The sequence below is a fragment of the Cervus elaphus genome, chromosome 22 (assembly GCF_910594005.1).
Source record: "Cervus elaphus chromosome 22, mCerEla1.1, whole genome shotgun sequence".
Taxonomy (NCBI): domain Eukaryota; kingdom Metazoa; phylum Chordata; class Mammalia; order Artiodactyla; family Cervidae; genus Cervus; species Cervus elaphus.
The window spans coordinates 7,432,572-7,450,073 of record NC_057836.1 but is presented as its reverse complement, the minus strand read 5'-3'; the positions used below and the strand labels follow the sequence as shown (position 1 = coordinate 7,450,073).

The following is a 17,502-nucleotide window of genomic DNA, read 5'->3' as shown; positions in this document are numbered from 1 at the left end:
CCACGTGACCCTCCTAGAGCCCTAATTGGACTTGGCTGGTGAGGTTCCTCACAGAGAAGGGAGGAACGGGACCTGCCCACTATGGACTGCTGCCCTCTGTCTTCTAGAAACCAACCTGAAGAAGCAGGGCCTACTGCCCCTCACCTTCGCTGACCCAGCTGACTACAACAAGATTCACCCTGTGGACAAGCTGACCATCCAGGGCCTGAAGGACTTTGCCCCTGGCAAGGTCAGGGGGCAGGGAAGAAGGGTGGGCCAGCCAAGCCCATTTCTCCCAGGGCCCTCCTGAGAGGGGAGGGGAGGGTTGCCTTCCTACACCTGGCCCTCCTTCCATGAGCCTTTGTTCCAGCTAGAAGGGCCCCCGAATTCTCCAGGTAACCCCCAAGAGGGAAGGAAGTGCCCTCCCAGAGATGAAGGTAAAGCCAGCTCAGGCCTGCATTCCATCCAGTCACTGGCCCAGGCCTGGCGCTCGGCAGCCACAGCCCACACCCTGCAGGGCCCTGTGGGCCCAGGAGTCAGGGCCTCCGGGTCTTCGGGTCTTCCCGTGGCCAGCCGCCAAGGCCCAGACCTGGCCTAGGACCTGGGTCACCTTGCTGGCCCGGGGCCCGGAGCAGTGGCCCTCCCTCCTGAGCCTCGAGCAAACCCAGGGCCGTGTTCCCAGGGGCCATCCGCCCACACGTGTCCCTCCTCACAGCCGCTGACATGCATCATCAAGCACCCCAATGGGACCCAGGAGACCATCCTCCTGAACCACACCTTCAACGAGACCCAGATCGAGTGGTTCCGCGCCGGCAGCGCGCTCAACAGGATGAAGGAGCTGCAGAAGTGAGGTCCCCTCAGCCGCCACTGCCCGCCGACCCGCTCCTCGGACCCGGCTCTGGCGTCACAAGGGCGGTTCCACGTCACCAGAACCAGATCCGATTGGATCCAGCCGTGGCTCCGCTCCGAGATGCGGCGGCCCGGCCTCCTGCCCTCCTCTCCTCGGCCCAGGGAGTGCCCCATGGCCGGGGGTGGGGGAGGCTCTTAACAGCGTGTCAACCCTGTCTTCCTGTTTTTAGTCTGATTCAGATCTTGAGCAGCTTCATGCAACTGTATTTATTTTTGATGACAGACGCCCATCTAAAGTTTTTCTCCTGCCTGTTCATTTCACTGGTGGCTAAAGGATTTAAAAAAGTCCTTTTGCTCTTATAAGGAAAATAAGAATTCACATGCAGTGACTGGCTGTGTGAGTGGTGGTGTCTGCTGTTACCAGCTCCAACAAGGGGCAGAGGGGTTCCTTCACAGCCAAAGTCAGTGGGGGCCCCCAGAGCCACGCCACAGCGTTTGTTTTTCAGCCCACTGCCTACGGGGCAGCCTCCCCTCCCCATCCCCACATTCCAGTAGCTTCCTTGATGGGCCTGGGGGGTTGGGCCCAACATGGAGCCTCCCCCTTCCCCTGGGCTTTGAGCTGCCCTTCAGACATGCAGTGTGTGTGTCTGTTGTACAGACAGGCCACCACGTCCAAGGTCACAGCTAGTCCACGTGCCCTGCCCCCATCCCCTGGCACAGGGCGGCAGCGGGCACGGCTCCTCTCCCCGGAGCGCCGTCCACTGGCACCACCCACAGCTCCAGACCCATGTCCATGTGAGCCGAAAGTCCGGGGCCGGAGGCAGGCTCCACGGCGACCCCTTCATCAGGACAAGACTTGCCTGATGGAAACATGGCGTCCAGTGGGGGATATAAAACCATGTCCTGGTCCCAAGAGAGGTTTCTGGCAGAAATGAGTGGAGGGGCAGGAGGAATCTGGCAAAGCCTTTCTGTTGAGTAAATGATGAGGCGTTTTCCCGCCTCCAGGTTCTCAAAGCACAAGCAGACAGACCCACAGCGTGTTCACTGTGTGGCCAAGGTCACAAAGTGACAGCTGGCCCAAGGCTCCCGCTGTACTGCTGGGGGGGGGGCAACGACAACAGCGGGTCACCAGCCCTCACCCCCGGCTCACAAAAGCCCAGCGCTGCCACTTCCTGATGGAGCTGCTTGGCCGAGTCCAGGCCCCACCTTCCACACGCTGGTGGGAAGGAAGGTTTTCCCGTGAAGGTCAGGTGACGAGCACCCGGCAGCTGTCCCGGACCAGCCTCCTGCTCTCTGGGCTACTTGTGGAGCCGCCAGGATCAGCTGGCCCAGAGCTGGCCGGGACCTTTCACCCCAAAGTCCACCTCTGGGTCATCTCTAGATGTGATCTGGGGTCAGGAAGGACGTGCTGTCCTGGCTGTGGCAACTTGGTGACTGTAGATCACTGAGACAAGGGCGGCTCTCCAAGGTGATGCCGTCTTCATTTATTAAATGTCTTTGCTGTCACCAATGGGCAGAAGTCCGTGGGGACTGTGGCACTCGGGTAGCTCTGGGAGAGGCAGGGGAGGGGACAGCCTGGCAGGGTGCACGCCGCTCCTCGCCGCTCCTCGTCTGAACCAGTAGCAGTGGTCTTCAGGGCCAGCTGCGCCTCCTTCCCAAGGGCGGGGCAGGGTCCATGCTCACAGCGCAGGGCTAGCTGCTCGTCCACCAGGAGAGGAGGCCCAGGCCCGGCTCGCTGATGGATCCCTGCCAGGGGTGGAGAGAGAACTGGCATGCTTCATCTGTTTAGCCTGGAGCCAACTTGGACAGGAGGCAAAGGGGGCCCTCTCTTCTAGGTGCGGCCCCAAGGAGGGTGGGGCATAGCCAGCCAGGAGGCTCTGGGAACACCCAGGAGCTGCACCAGCACCCCAGAGGGGAGGTGGACTCTCCTCTCGCCCCAGCCTCTCCTGGGGCCTGTAAGAAGAGTGCTGGTTTACCGAGGACATGGCTCCTGGCCCCTCACCTGTATGCCTGCCCACAAGGGCACCAGCGTGCCAATCCTAGGCCTGCCCTCCTGAGCCGCCTATGGTCTAGTCCTGCCAGAAGAGCCTAGTGATCTTGGGCCCCAGCCTCCGAATCATGCAGAGGGGACCACCACTCCTCTTCCTGATAAAGACAGTTACCCTGAAAGTGAGCAGCTTGGGCCCCACGTTACACTAGAAAACCCTACCTGCAGGCCCTGGAATCCCACTTGGGCCCCACGTTACACTAGAAAACCCTACCTGCAGGCCCTGGAATCCCACTTGGGTCATGTGTCACTGTCTGGCTTCATGAGGGTAAAAGACAAGGGACCCAAGTCAGATCTGGTGGGTCAGCTTCCCCAGGCCCTCAGGCCACTTGGGTTTGTAGTGGGAGCAGCCTTGAGGGTCCTGTCCCTCCCGCCCAGTTCCCCCACCCCCGGTTTCTTCCTCACGCCACCAGCTCATCAGCAGCCTCGTCCAGCTGGTGCTGTCCTCTCATGGGCAGGGGCCTGACTCACCTGCCCTCCCCAACGGCGTGGCAGCTTTATGACACCGCCGCAAGGACCACTGCCACCCTGCCCCTCAGAAACTGGGCTCCCCAAGAAGGGTCCACCCGAGACACCACAGCAGGGACTGCACCCCCACCTGCTGGGTCCTCCCGCCCCCCAGGTCTCATCAGGACAGCTCACCATGAGCGTGTACGGAGCCTCCTTCTTGGGCAGCTCCTCGCTGGAAGAGGCGGCCTCGGCCGAGCTGGGTCCCGTGGGGGACGTGTCCACGAAGCTCTCGTCCACCACCCGGAAGCGGACCTCCTCGCCGATGTCCATGTACAGGTCGTGGGCGCCCTCCTCCGTCTCGTACTCCCACACCCACACCTGCTCTGCCTCGTCGCTGGGCGGGGCACACGGTCAAGGCAACAACCAGGCCAGTGGGGAAGTCCTGAGTTTGAGGGGTTCCTCCCATAGTGCCCACCCCCAGGAAGAGCCCACTGCAGGCTGAAATGTTTTGCCCAGGAAGTCACAGAAGAGAGGGCTCAGCCCTACATACAAGAGGCGAGGTCGGGCCGGCCCGGAGCCCATGGAGCCAGGACCCAGGCTGGGAACACGGACCTCAGAGCAGGAGGAGCTCGGAGCAGAGTGCAAGCTGCACCTCCACCCAGGAATGACCATGGCCCCTCGGTGCCTGGGCTCGGACTCCACCTGTGCCCTCAGAGGCCGGCTGCCATGTTCAAACCTCAGCTCACCACCCACCAGGGGCCAGGCCCAACCTCTCCGTGCCTCAGGGCCCCCGTCGGTATACCAGGGGCGGTAGGGAGGCCTGCCCTTCAGGGCTGCGGCGGGGAGGTAATGAAACAGCACGCGTGGAGAGCGCCCTCCACAGGCCCCATGGTTGACCCGAGCACCGGCCGAAGCTGGCCGTGTGCTCCGCACGGTGCGATCCCACATGCCTCTGCATGCCTCACGGTGCTCTGCCGGCAGGCAGCCCAGGAACGCTCCCGGTTTCCAATAGGACGTGGCAGGTTTTCTGACAAGTTCCAGAGTCACACACAGACCCTGCCCCAAGCCCTGTGCATACGTACACACACACACCCACAGACACACGTACACACACACCCCACGCATGCACACACGTACACACACGTGCGCGCACACAAGAACACACACAAAACCGGGGCCCCCGCCCTCAGCAGATCCCACACTGAAGGGACACACTGCCCTCCAGTGGCAGCCCCGCAGGTGGGTCCTGCCTCACCTCGGTGCCAGGTCCCCTGCTGGGCACCTTGGGCATAGCTGGGACAAGATGGGGTCTCTCCCGGTGAGCAGTCTTGGGGCGCACCCACAGAAACAACCACCCCAGTGCAGCAGGGCGCGGGTCGGGACAGGGACAATGGGGGAGCCAGCAAAGAGACTCCTCAACCAGCCCTGGACGCGCAGCGCCAAGCCCTCAGACGTGAGCTGAGGAGCGGCGGCGGGCCGGTCAGGGGCCTCAGAGGGAGGTGACCTCAGCGAGGTGAGCTGGAACCAGGCCTGGCAGCCCCGATGCAGGTGCAGGCAGGGAGGCCCTGCAGCCCGTGTGGGACGCACAGGCAGCGCCGTGCTTCGGGGGCAAATGAGATGCAGGCTGCAGGGGTGGACAGAGGCTGGCAGCATCAGGTCACAGGACCCAGGGACCTTCCATGGAGGGGCGCGAGCTCTCACCCTGGGAGGATACAACTTGGCCGGCTGCTGCAGCGACTCTGGAGGGATGAGAATGTCATCGAAGAACCCTAGGGAGACTGGAAGGCAGGCAGGTGACAACGTGAGTAGACAGGCCAGCCCTGAGTCTGCTGCCTGGGGACCCCTCCTCCACCACGGAGCCCCACGGCTCTGCCCGGCCTGAGCAGCCACCGAAACCCGAGGTGGACCCCGCGCTACCAGGGCCAGTGGGTGCGGGCAGCCCGGTCACCTCTGCCAGCTCCAGGGCCTCCCTCAGGGCATCTCAGCCTCCTGGCCAAGGCCCCCAGCTGGCTGGGGTCTGTAGTTACAGGACGGCCGGCCGAGCGCCCCCTCAGGCAGGTTCTGCTCGTCTAGGTGGCCGCTCCCCTGACCACCTGGAGAGGCTCAGGGGCCCGGCCGCCTGCCCTCCTCGTGCTCCCAGGTCTCACGTGAGGACGCAGGGCCGACATTACCGTGCACTCCCTCCGGGCTGCAGCCTTTGATCTTTCCGATCAGAATCTCGTCCAGGAACGGATGGAACACCACGTAGCGAAAGTGAACTGGAAATGGAGATGGCGCGGCAGTGATGAGCAGGCCGTGAGCAAGGGCCGCTCCGACTGGGGGGTGGCCTATGAATGCCGGTGTCCACCCTCACTCACTGGCATGCTGACCCCCAGGGTGGTACCAAGAGTCCACCCAGCAGTCCATGCCAGGCCTCCCTGTGGGCCTAGGCCTGAGAGCTGAGCAGGAGGGACCCTCATCCCATCTCCTGCAAGGCCACTGCTTGGCCCCCACAAGAGGCCAGCAGCACTGGCCCTGAAATACAGGCCCACTCCCAATCCATCAGTCACACCTGAGCCCAGATCCTGGCCATCAGTGATGCCAAAGTCAATCTCAACCTTCCTCCGGGCTCTCTCCTTGAAATTCTAACAAGGGCAGAAGCAACTGGCAGAGAGAACCAGGTCTTTGGAAACAAGTTCCCCATCTCCCGCTGACCGGCAAAGTTTGCCCCAGGCGCAGCTCTGACCTGGAACAGGATGCTAAAAATGCCCTGAAATTTTTTGGGGGTGGGGAGGTTGGAGGGAGCCAATAAACCAGCAACAACGCCTCTGTGGGTTCTCAGGTTCTGCCCTAGGTGGTCCCTACTAACATGAGCCCAAGGAAAGTATCAGGTAAGGTCTGTGCCCACATCACAGACTCTGACTCCACGGCCTGGCAGAAGGCGTCCCTCGATCACTGCTGCCCTTTGCAGAGCGCCTCAAAGGGGGTGCCCACTGAGCCCCAAAGGCATACGGTGTCTAGGGCCTGAACTCCGCCAGGGCTAGAGAATAACCATGAGGCCGCCCCTGCCTAGCCTCCCAGGGCCCATCTCAATCCATCCGTGTCATGTCATGCTTCCCCACTGGAAGCAAGAGGCTCCAAGAGGTCAAGTGACCTGCCCACAGCCACACAGCTGTTCTGCCAGAGGGAGACTCCCAGTCTTTCTGAACCATCACCCAGAGCCACGGGGTTGAATCTGCCTCCCCGTTTAATCCCCAAACACAGGCTTCTGCTTTCAGCACCCTCAGCTGCCTGGTCTGCCGGCTCACCCCAAGGACAGCGGGGTCCACCTGCCCCCCACCCCAGCTCCCCGCGACTCCACCAGGCAGGAAAGCGTGGGGGAAGGACAGGGGGTAGCTGGTGCGCGTCCTTCCCAGCGAGGGGACAAGCACAGCCATCCGGGCCTCATCCCGTCGAGACGGGAGAGCCGCACGCTGACCTCGGAGAGAGCAGCTGAGGGCTGGTGTCTCTAACGCACAGAATGGAAAAATCCCTCTGCCTGTGTGACCCAGTTCCATCAGCTCAGTTTAATAAGTCCCCACGGAGCCTCTGCCAGGGCCGTGCCAGGCTGGGCTTGGGCACTGGGCTCGCTGGGGCAGGACGACATGTGATTCCGCGCCCAGGGAGCTCGAGTCTGGAACAACCACAACCAAAGCACATGGTGAGCAACCCAGGTGCCCGTGGACAGATGGATAGATGAACACAGTGTGATACAGCCATGAGATGGAAGACTGTTCAGTCTCAGGAAGGAATAAAGGACTAACACAGGGAACCACATGGATGAACCTTGAGGAAATTATGCTGCAGGAAATAAGTCAACCACAAAAGGCCAGTACTGTAGGATCCTATTCACAGGAAATGTCCAGAAGAGACAAATTCAGAGACAGAAAGTCGACGAATGGTTGTCAGGGGCTGGTGGAGGGCGGGGAGTGATGGTTAATGGGTGTGGTGTTTCTTTTGGGGGTGACGAAAATATTCTAGAGTTAAGACAATGGTGACAATATCACACAGTTCTGTGAATATACAATGCTGAAAGCCCCTGAATTGTAGGCCTTAAAAGGGTGAATTTCAGGGTATGTGAATTATATCTCACTTAAAAAACCAAAAGGAGGCCACAGACCAGGTGGAGGGCCAGCTGGGGTAGTGCTGTGCTCCCGAGAGCCACCCCTGAAGTTCGAAGGATGTTCAACCTGAGGTGGGAAGCCTAAAAAGTCAAAAAGGATGGGTCTGAAGAACCAGTAAGAAGAGGAAGACCTCCCACTACAATATTGTAAAGTAATTAGCCTCCATCTAATAAAAATAAATGAAAAAAAAAAAAAAAGTAGAGAACGACCTGTTCTTAGTTGTAGGCTGAGGATAAGCAGGGTTGCCTTAGAACGTAGTGAGTGTCTACAATGGACAAATACCTGATTCCACTCAAGAGGTGCCTGGAGGAGCCAAATTCACAGAGACAGAAAGCAGAATGGTGGTTGGGGGGTTAGGGTTAGGGAGTGGGTAGGGAGAAGGGAGGGGGAATTGGTGTTTAGTGGAGACAGAGACCCAGTGTTGGAAGACAATAAAGTGCTAGAGATGGATGGTGGTGATGGTCAGACAACAATGTAAACATACTGAATATCACGGAACTATACTCTAAACATGGTAAATTTTATGTTCTATTACAGCTTAAAAAAAAAAATAAAAGGGAAAAGAACAAAGCAAATGGTAGGCACAAAGACAGGCTGCTCCAGAGCCCTGAGTGGGGCCCTAACTCAGCCAGAGCAACTGGCGAATGAAAACCCTCTAAGCAAAGGCACGGACCCAGTGCTGAGCACACCTCAGCACACCCTCGGCCGCAGCCCCGGGGAGGCAGCGGGGGAAGGGGACCCGGGCTCAGGGTCAGCCTCGAAGCCTGGCCACTGACCCCACCACAGATCGATAATTCGCCCTGCACAATGCTCCATGGCCCCGAGGAGCCTGACTGCCACACATGTTATCCCATTTTACAGATGAGCAAAGTGAGGCTGAGCCAGGTAGTCATCTGCCCGGGGTCAGAGTCAGAATTCAACCCTGGGTCCACATGGACTCTACCCCTGCACCTGTTCCCAGGAACACCAGGGACCCAGGTACAGGGGGTTGGTCAGAAAACCAGCAATGACGCCAAGCAGCAGAAACAACCCAATAAACGGACGGAATCTCCACATATTTAAATTTCTCTCCAGTCTTTCTTGAAGTTCTGGCCCCCATACCACTTGTCTCCTGGACAGCGAGGCCCCTGTTCCCGGGCAGAGACTGGGCTCAGCTGGACAGCGTCCTTCTCTGTAAACAAGGCCTGCATGGCCTTGTCTCCACATCACTGTCCAACCTTTCTGCTTCCGAGACCATCCCAGTCCACACACAACTCAGAGCTCCATGGCATCCTCTTGAATGAATTAAGTCTCCGGATTCCTGGACACACACACCAGGCAGCCTCGCGGCTCATTTTGGAATGCGCGGACATCCCTGTGCCGAGGCTGATGCCCCAGTGGGGGTCAGGGCAGGGTGGGAATCACTGCGGGGCCCTCCCCAGAGATTCTGACTCAGGGTCTGGGGCAGACGGGCGAGCGCCCAGCTGATGGCGAGTGGCATGTCTACACCCTGACTAGCCCCCAACCATCTCACCTGGCCCTCTGCTTCTGACTTGGTTTGTCCCGGCAGGAGAGAGACCAACGCCCCACTTCCTCCCTGAGAGCCCTCCTCCCTTGGGGTGCACATCCCCTTGCAAAGTGACTGCAGCTCCTCCCATCAGGGAGTCCTTCTCTAGCCCTTGACTCTGGCCTTGGCCACGTGACCTGCTCTGGCCAATGGGATCCGAGCAGAGGCTCGGCCCAGAGGTGCTTTGGTGCCCAGTCCGCCTCCTGAAAGAAGAAACCACGTGGGGCAGAGATGAGAAGCCCAGCTGAGGCCCCCCACCCAACCAGTGTGCCAACCACCAGACACATGAGACCACCTTACACCATCCAGCCCTGGTCAAGCCAGCCCAGAAGACCACCACCGAGTGGACCAACAGAATCAGAGGAACAATTCACATCAATGAGCTGTCAGGACTCGCTGTGAGCCAACGTCCTGTCCTGAGAGCTTTGTGTGTATTAACTCTGTAACCCTCAATAGTCCTGTAACTTGGTCTACTGTTAACTGCCTTTTACTGAAGAGGAAACAGAGGCTGCATGTTCCGCTTATGACATACAGCAAATAAGCAGCAGAGCTGCTATTTGAAGCCAGAGGCCACGAGTTTAACCATTATGCCCTGGAGTCCCTCAAGGTCTCCCAGCCCTAACCAGCCTCCTGTGCCCCTCCTCACTCTCCCCACTTTTATCAGCAATGCCGACTCCACTGTCTGTCCCCTACCGGAGCACACTGACAGCCAGGCAGGGCAGGGCTCAACCAGCACACAGGACCACCAGGGACATGTGCGCAGACAGCCACAGTCTCAGAGCTGGAGCAGCCTTGTTGGAGAGGCCTCGAGAATCACCTCATCCACCTCCCCTTTTTTATTGGTCATGCTGCACTGCATGTGGGATCTTAGTTTCCGGACCAGGGATTGAATCTGTGCCCCCTGCAGTGGAAGCACCGAGTCTCAACCACTGGACCACCAGGGAAGTCCCCACCTCTTTTGTTATAGACGGGAAACTGAGGCACAGAAATGGGAAGATTCTGCCCATACCACCCAGGAAATTCCCAGCAGAGCAGTCAGGACTAGACCCCAGGTCTCCCAACCCCAGACCAGGACCCCCCACCGAAAACTGAGCCCCAAGAAACCTGAAGCCCAGGAGGAGAGGGCACCCACCTTTCGTGTGTGATGCACCATCCCCTGGGAACACGTATGCATCTTCCAGCTTGGTGATGTCAAACAGACAGATGCAGAGTCCCACGTTGTACACGACCTGTGTGCGTCCATGTACACGCCCAGTGACCCTGAGGCCCAGCTCCCCGAGCAGTCTCTCCTGAGATCTGCCCCCCCATCTCCACGGGGCAGGTATCCCCATTTTAAATGCACTGGGGCACTGCCTGAGGTAAAGAACTCCAGCAGGAGATGAACTCTAAAAAGAACAAAGCCTTCGGTGACAAGACAGATTCAAGTCACAACACCAGCTCCACCACCCCCTGTGTGGCCTGTGAGGTCACTTCTCTGAGCCTCAGTTTCCCCATCTGCAAAAATGGACATACCAGGCTGTGGGCTTGTTAAATCCAAAGAGAACAGAGGTGAAGCGCCTCGCTCAGTAGTCGGCTCACCTGCTAGAAGGAACCCTCTCCAATCAAGGATCATTACTATTACTAGCAAGGACTGGGGTGGGGAACTCCAGGTTAAAACTACACTTTTCTAAGGTCCCAAGTCCATCCTGGAGCTCACAGTTCAGAGCGTCAGATCCACAGCTAGTCGCTCACAAAGTCTCAGACACTCAGAGCCGCAGGGACTGAGGCTGGCAGAGTGACACACAGGAGGCCCTGAGACTGGGCAAAATGGCCAAGGACGTCCACATCCCGTTTCCACCCCGTGATGCTCCAAAGGACTAGCCGCTTGGTGTCTGCTTATCTGACACCAGCATCGTCACATCCCAGAGACCTTGCAGGACTGTTTACAGATTAGCAAGAAGCTCAGAGAAGTGAGTCCTGGCCAGACCTCGCCGCAGTGAGGCCCAGAGTCTGGCTGGTTTTGGAAGCACAAGGAGAAGGCGCCCTTGCCTGGGCCTTGGACCTCTTTTGCGAGGTCTCCTCTCCAATGACTCAGTAATTCAAATGCAGAAAGAGTTGTCTGAGAATTCCCTGGCAGTCCAGTGGTTAGGACTCTGCACTTTCACTGCTGAAGACCTGGGTTCAACCTGTAGTTGGGGAGCTAAGATCTGACAAGACTCGAGGAGGAACCAAAAAAAAGAAAAAGAAATACTTGTCTGAACAGGTCACAGAAGGCCCTGTGCGACAAAAGGACTACATTCCTTCTTGGACTTTTCATATCTTCTCTCTTTGTCCCCTTAGAGGCCCCCTCTCAAGGTACCTTACAAAGTAACCAGACACCATCCACTAAGGACTCTGTGAGTTCTCGCCAACAACAACTCCCCAGGTCTGTACACCCCACCTTCTGTGACTTCAGCCTCTATGGAAGGGACCTGCCTCCAGTCTCCAGCCAGCCAGTTTTCTTCCTGCTGGCTCTTTCTCAGCCTACTACAGATGAAGGCCATCACTCCAGTGAAGTCCTGTGGGCCCTGTATGAGCTGGCTCCCACCACTCTCCAGCCTGCCCTCCCCTCTCTCCCTCTGCCCTGGCCACACCAGCCTCCTCCAAGCTATGACAGGTTTGATATTCCTTCCTGCCTCAGGGCCTTTGCACATACTGTTTCTGCTTCCTGCATAGCTCTACTCTGCCAGGAATCCCCTATGTGAGTTCTTCCTCACCACCAGATCTCAGCTCAAATATCACCCCCTAGCAAAGTGTCTTGTCTCCCTCATTGTAGGCGAAGTTCCCTCATTCCACAGGCTAGTGAACACCTGTTCTCATAATAGTTACCTAAATTTGTCATCACACACTCAACTGTGGGAGTCTCTTGTTCATATCTGCTGTCCCCACCACACTACAGAGCAGAAGCGTGTCTGTTTTATTCATTCAACAATTATGGAACATCTGCTCTGTGCCAGACTCTTCTGGGGGATACCTGTGGAGAAGAAAAAGGTCACTGCCCTCATGAAGAGGAAAAGAGAAAAACAGTAACCAAGTAAACAAGCAAGGAAAGACTGTGGTGAGTGCTAAGAAGGAAAGAGTGATGTGGCACAGAATAACTGCTTCAGAAAAGACAGAGGGAAGGCCTCTGACTGGCACTAAGGCATGCTGGTCTGGCACGTAAAAGGTGCACAAACATTTCTTTTGAAGGAATGAATGGCTAAACCTCCTGACAGCTGAACTACCACCCATCTTCACAGATGCACGGTTGGACAACAATGATTATTTCCATTTTACAAATGGAAACCGAAGCCCAGAGGGGGTAAATGACTTGATTTAGATTGCAAATTATCAATAATTTGGAAGTGGGGACGCTAGTATTTCCCGGTAACAAGAACCTTTTTCAAATTCAACTTTTGATTCTCTCCAACATCCTAGTGGGGTAAAGGATGAGTTCACCCCACTCGCAGGTGAAGAATCCGAGTTCTGAGACGTTAAGCTCCTTGCCCAACGCCAAGGCTTGGCATGGCCAGGCCGGCAGCGGGCGGGGTACGCAGTGTTGGCCCTTCCCGTGCTAAAGGCCTGCCTGCGACCCGCGGACCCAGTACCTTGTTGGCCAACTTTTTGTTCAATTCTTCGGCAATGGAATCGTTGAGCTTCCTCTCAAACTGCCACGGGGGGATCCGCACGGTGTCCACCATCTCCACGAGGACAAACATCCCGGCCTGGGCAGGGGGCTCTGGGAGCCGGAGGATCAGTCACGCACCAGGGCCTGCGGCGGTGGGGATCCCCGAGTCCGCTCTGTGGCGTCCCAATAGGCGATACCCGTCCCCAGGCCGGTAAGGCGGGCTGCGCAGTAGGGCCTGGGGTGTCCCGTGCGGGGCGTGCTCCGATTCGACAGAGAAAGAAAACAGGCTCAGCGGCGGCGGGGGCTTCCTGGCTGAGCCGGAGCGGCGCGCGATCCGCCACACTCAGCCCCTCACCACGCGCCGCCACCACACACCGCGCACCCAGACGCAGCCCGCGGCAGCAAGACCTGGGGTGAGATTCCGAATCCAGTAGCTTCCGGAGGGCCGACCAATAAGAAGTTTCGGCCCGCCCCCAGCGCGGGGAGGGGCTGTCTACGGCTCGTGCGAGGGGCGGGGCGAGGCGGGGGCGGAGCCTCCCCTTCCGCCTGCGCGGAGCTGTCAAAACCCTCAGATAACGCTTTCCGGTTACTAGGCGACCTGGGTACCACCCAGTCATCTCTCGCCTAGCCTGTACGTCCTCTCCTTGCTGGTCTCAGGCAGTCCTCTGCACTAGTGCCCGAGTGATCCTTTCCAAACGCAAAAGCAATCTGCTTAGACCCACCGGACTCTGGAAACGGGGAGAATTAACCGGAACCGGGCAGGCGGGACCCTTTTCGGGTAATAGAAATGTTTGTGTCTCCTTTGAGCAGGTGGTTACACAGATGTATATAATTGTCAAAACTCATCCAACTCAACATTTAAGATCTTTGCATTTAACTGTAGGAAGTTAAATTTCAATTGAGAAGCAATAATAAATTGGGACCAAAAAAAGAGAAAACAACCCTTCAGTGGCTTCTCGTGCATGCTGTCATTTCAATCGTACCCGACTCTTTGCGACCCTACAGACTGTAGCCCGCCAGGCTTCTCCGTCCGTGGGATTCTCCAGGCAAGAATACTGGAGTGGGTTGCTGTGCCCTCCTCCAGGGGGTCTTCCTGACCCAGAGATCGAACTCCTATCTCATGTTTCCTGCATTGACAGGCGGTTTCTTTACCACTAGCGACACCTGGGAAGGCCCAGTGGCTTTCCATTCAGTTCAGTTCAGTCCAGTCACTCAGTCGTGTCCGACTCTTTGCAACCCCATGGACTGCAGCACGCCTGGCTTCCCTGTCCATCATCAACTCCCGGAGCTTACTCAAACTCATGTCCATTGAGTTGGTGATGCTATCCAACCATCCCTTCCTCTGTCATCCCCCTTTCCTTCTGCTTTCAATCTTTCCCAGCATCAGGATCTTTTCCAATGAGTCAGTTCTTTGCATCAGGTGGCCAAAGTATTGGCGTTTCAGTTTCAGCATCAGTCCTTCCAATGGCTATTCAGGACCGATTTCCTTTAAGATGGACTGGTTGGATCTCCTTGCAGTCCAAGGGACTCTCAAGAGTTTTCTCCATAGGATTTCCTTGGTGGTTCAGTGGTTAAGACTCTGAGCTCCTAATGCAGGGGGCCCAGGTTCAATCCCTGGTCAAGGAACTAGATCCCATATGCAGCAACTAAGACACAATGCAGCCAAATAAATAAAAAATAAATTTAAAAAAAGAGTCTTCTCCAACACCACAGTTCAAAGTTCAAAAGCATCAATTCTTTGGTACTCAGCTTTCTTTATAGTCCAACTCTCACATCCATACATGACTACTGGAAAAACCATAGCTTTGACTAGACAGACCTTTGTTGGCAAAGTAATGTCTCTCCTTTTAATATGCTGTCTAGGTTTATCAGAGCTTTCCTTCCAAGGAGCAAGCGTCTTTTAATTTCAAGGCTGCAGTCACCATCTACAGTGATTTTGGAGCCCCCCAAAAATAAACTCTGTCACTGTTTGCATTGTTTCCCCATCTATCTGCCATGAAGTGATGGGACCGGATGCCATGATCTTAGTTTTCTGAATGATGAAGATCATGGCTTCCCATTGAACTAGTAATAAAATCCAAACCCTTTCTGGTAGCTCACAAGGCTTTGCAGGATCTTGACACTACCCACAGGCCTCCAGCCCCATTTTATTCTCTCCCGGCATTCCAGTGTCATTCATCTTCCTATGGTAGCTAACATGGGCTTAGGCTAAGAGAAGTTATTAACTTAAGATCATGAGTTGCTAAATGGCAGAAGTGGGCCCCGCTGGAATCTCTACACTACACAGTCTCTAAAAGTTGATGGGTCATGGAAATACACTGCAGGGTGTTGTAGTTTTTTAAAAATATTTATTAATTTGGCTATATCAGGTCTTAGTTGCAGCACTCAGGTCTCTGTTGCATCATGGGGAATCTTTCACTATGGTGCACAGACTCTCCAGTTGTAGCCTGTGGGCTCTGGAGCACTAGGGCTCAGTAGTTGCCGCCTGCAGGCTTAGCTGCTCTGAGGTCTCTGGGATCATAGTTCCCCAACCAGGGATTGAACCTGCATCCCCTGCACTGGACGGCAAATTCTTAACCCCTGGACCACCAGGGAAGTCCCTGCAGTATGTTTTAAACAAATAAAAGGAGACTTGGAGTACATGACAGAGGCACTCAGAAATGCATGGTCCTTCAATTTGCTGATTTTACACATATAGGGATATCTCTGTAAGTCTGGCTGCAGTGACCAAATTTGGCCTTCCCTGCATCTATATTCTTTATAGGTCTGTCTGTGAGCTTCTTGAAGTTGGGAGGAAAAGCAACTTTAGCTCTTTAATCCCACAACTGCCCAACATCATTTCTAAGATGCCTTCAGTAAAAGTGTTTAGGAGATCATATTAATTCTTTCTCTCAAAACTCTCAAAGTTTTCCTTCTTCATTCCATTCCCACAGCTTACTGCCCTGAAGGGCTTTTCATTGCTGCCCCAGAGCTTAGCCACCACACATCCAAGCTCCCGGCCTCAGTCTTTCTTGCAGGTGACCCACCCACTATCACAAAAGCCTTCCCTTCATAGATATCTTTTGTCCACACAGAAAGTTCTGGACTAAGCCCAACTTTCCTCTCCAGCCTAACCTCCCTTCTGTCCTCCAGTCACTGGGAGCTTCCAGCTCCAAGGATGGAGAAAGTCCTTTTATAGCCCAGTCTTGAACACTTCTTTACCTGAAAAACTCCTACTCATCCATCAGAACCCCAAATGCAATACCTTTCTCATTCATTCATTCAACACACTACATGACAGATGGTAGAAATCCAGTGGGGAAGAAGAACTGGTTCCTAGGCCCAGCTTCAGCTCAGAGAGGTTGGGAGAAGGAGAGGGAGGGCGGAGCCAGAGGCTTTGAGGAAACAAAAAAATGTTTCAGTGGGTTTATAGAGGAGATAAAAACTGGTAAGACTGAAGACCCCTAGGCAGGGTCCAGATCACAAAGGCCTTATTATTATATTCTTTAACTTTTTTGCCACACCCCACTGCATGTGGGAATCTCAGTTCCCAGACCAGGGATGGAACCTACATCCTCTGCATTGCAAGGAGATTTCTTAACCATTGGACAACCAGGTCCATTAACTTTTAATTCTTACACCAGCTGTACAAGGTAGGGGTTTTCATCATCATCATTTTCTAATTTATCTCACTATCATTTATGTCACGATCATTTATTTGCCTCAGGTGAGGCAAAGGGCTTCTCATGTGGCACTAGTGATAAAGAACTCAGCTGCCAATGCAGGAGACGTAAGAGACACTGGGTTTGATCCCTGAGTCCGGAAGATCCCTTGGAGGAGGGTATGGCAATCCACTCCAGAATTCTTGCCTGGAGAATCCCATGGACAGAGGAGCCTGGCAGGCTACAGTCGGTAGGGTCACAAAGAGTTGGACAAGACTGAAGCGACTTAGCACGCACTTGGACACAAAGCAAAGAGAAGTTAAGTAGGTCATTCAAGGTCACACAGCTGTCATTCAAGGTCACACAGCTAATAAGTGGCATAGCTGGAATTCAGACTCCAGAGCCAATGATCCTAACCACTGGGCTTATGCCACCACCTCATTAGCCCAAGGGCAGCAAAGGGAAGCCTTGGAAGGTTAGAACCAGGAAATGACACCGGGACATGTGAGCTGGAGGAACAGGGGGTGGGAGGAGGCTGGTGGAGAAAAGAATACCAGGGAGGAAATTATTGGTTGGCCCCTGGAAGAGGAGGCCCGAGCAAATTGGTGGCCATGGAGAGCAAAGTTGGGCCCAGTCCAGAGGTCTTTAGGGGGAGGTCCCAGATAGGGTGCGGGACCTGGGGATGGAGGTGGGAGGAGCCTAGGCCGGAGGGCTTTCACTGAGATGGGAAACTGGAGGACGGCCAGGTTGGGGTGAAGAGGCCAGTGCTACCAAGTTCGATGTTTTGGGTTCCCAGGCTTCTTTTATGGTGTTCAGCTCAGGGGGTTGTAACAGTGATTTGTTGGCATGATTGGTTTCCTCATTAGTGAAAACAGGGACCAGGCCTCCTTATTAATTCTCTGCATCGTTCCATGGGAGCTTTGAGGTGGCTGACAAAAACGCACAAAGATTTAGTCTGCCAGCTCCTTGACGGCCCAGAACTCTTCTGTCATGTCCCTCTCCATCCTGCCGGCCTAGCCCTGTGCCTGGCACAAGGTCAGGGCTTGTAAATACATGCTATTTGAAGGAACAAAAGGATACCAAAATAATTGCTAAGAACGGAGGAGTGAGGGAGAAATCGAGTTGGAAACTAATCCAGGAGGAGGAGAGTCCAGTGGGTGGTGAAGGGCATGGAGTTCCCACGCCTCAGCGCACTAGCTGAGCAACAGCAGCCGGTGAGCCTC

General features: G+C 55.6%; 2 protein-coding genes and 1 non-coding gene across 6 annotated transcripts in view; 2 read left to right on the top strand and 1 right to left on the bottom strand.

Moving 5' to 3' along the window:
* The window catches only part of ACO2 (aconitase 2), a 46,387-nt gene extending 45,170 nt beyond the window's left edge, over positions 1-1,217 (top strand). Inside the window, exons 17-18 of the mRNA XM_043880635.1 lie at positions 108-229; positions 695-1,217. Coding sequence (XP_043736570.1) covers positions 108-229; positions 695-829 — 257 coding nt within the window. The 3' untranslated portion in view covers positions 830-1,217. The remainder of the gene's footprint in view (positions 1-107; positions 230-694) is intronic.
* Positions 1,076-13,080, bottom strand: POLR3H (RNA polymerase III subunit H). 4 transcript variants are annotated; one of them, XM_043880636.1, is made up of 6 exons: positions 12,619-13,080; positions 10,146-10,398; positions 5,497-5,583; positions 5,040-5,103; positions 3,518-3,719; positions 1,076-2,574 (listed from the first exon to the last, which is right to left on the bottom strand). In XM_043880636.1, the coding sequence occupies exons 1-6, from the start codon at positions 12,727-12,729 to the stop codon at positions 2,521-2,523; spliced, it is 771 nt and encodes a 256-aa protein (XP_043736571.1). In that variant the 5' UTR covers positions 12,730-13,080; the 3' UTR covers positions 1,076-2,520. The 4 variants fall into 4 exon arrangements, with proteins under 4 accessions (XP_043736571.1, XP_043736572.1, XP_043736573.1 ...); XM_043880637.1 differs by having other exon boundaries at positions 10,146-10,242; positions 12,619-13,077; XM_043880638.1 differs by lacking the exon at positions 12,619-13,080 and adding an exon at positions 12,409-12,592.
* A 1,111-nt stretch (positions 13,081-14,191) lies between these two features.
* On the top strand, positions 14,192-14,264 carry TRNAR-CCU. Its single transcript has one exon. It is a non-coding gene; the product is annotated as a tRNA-Arg (tRNA).
* Positions 14,265-17,502: the final 3,238 nt, after the last annotated feature.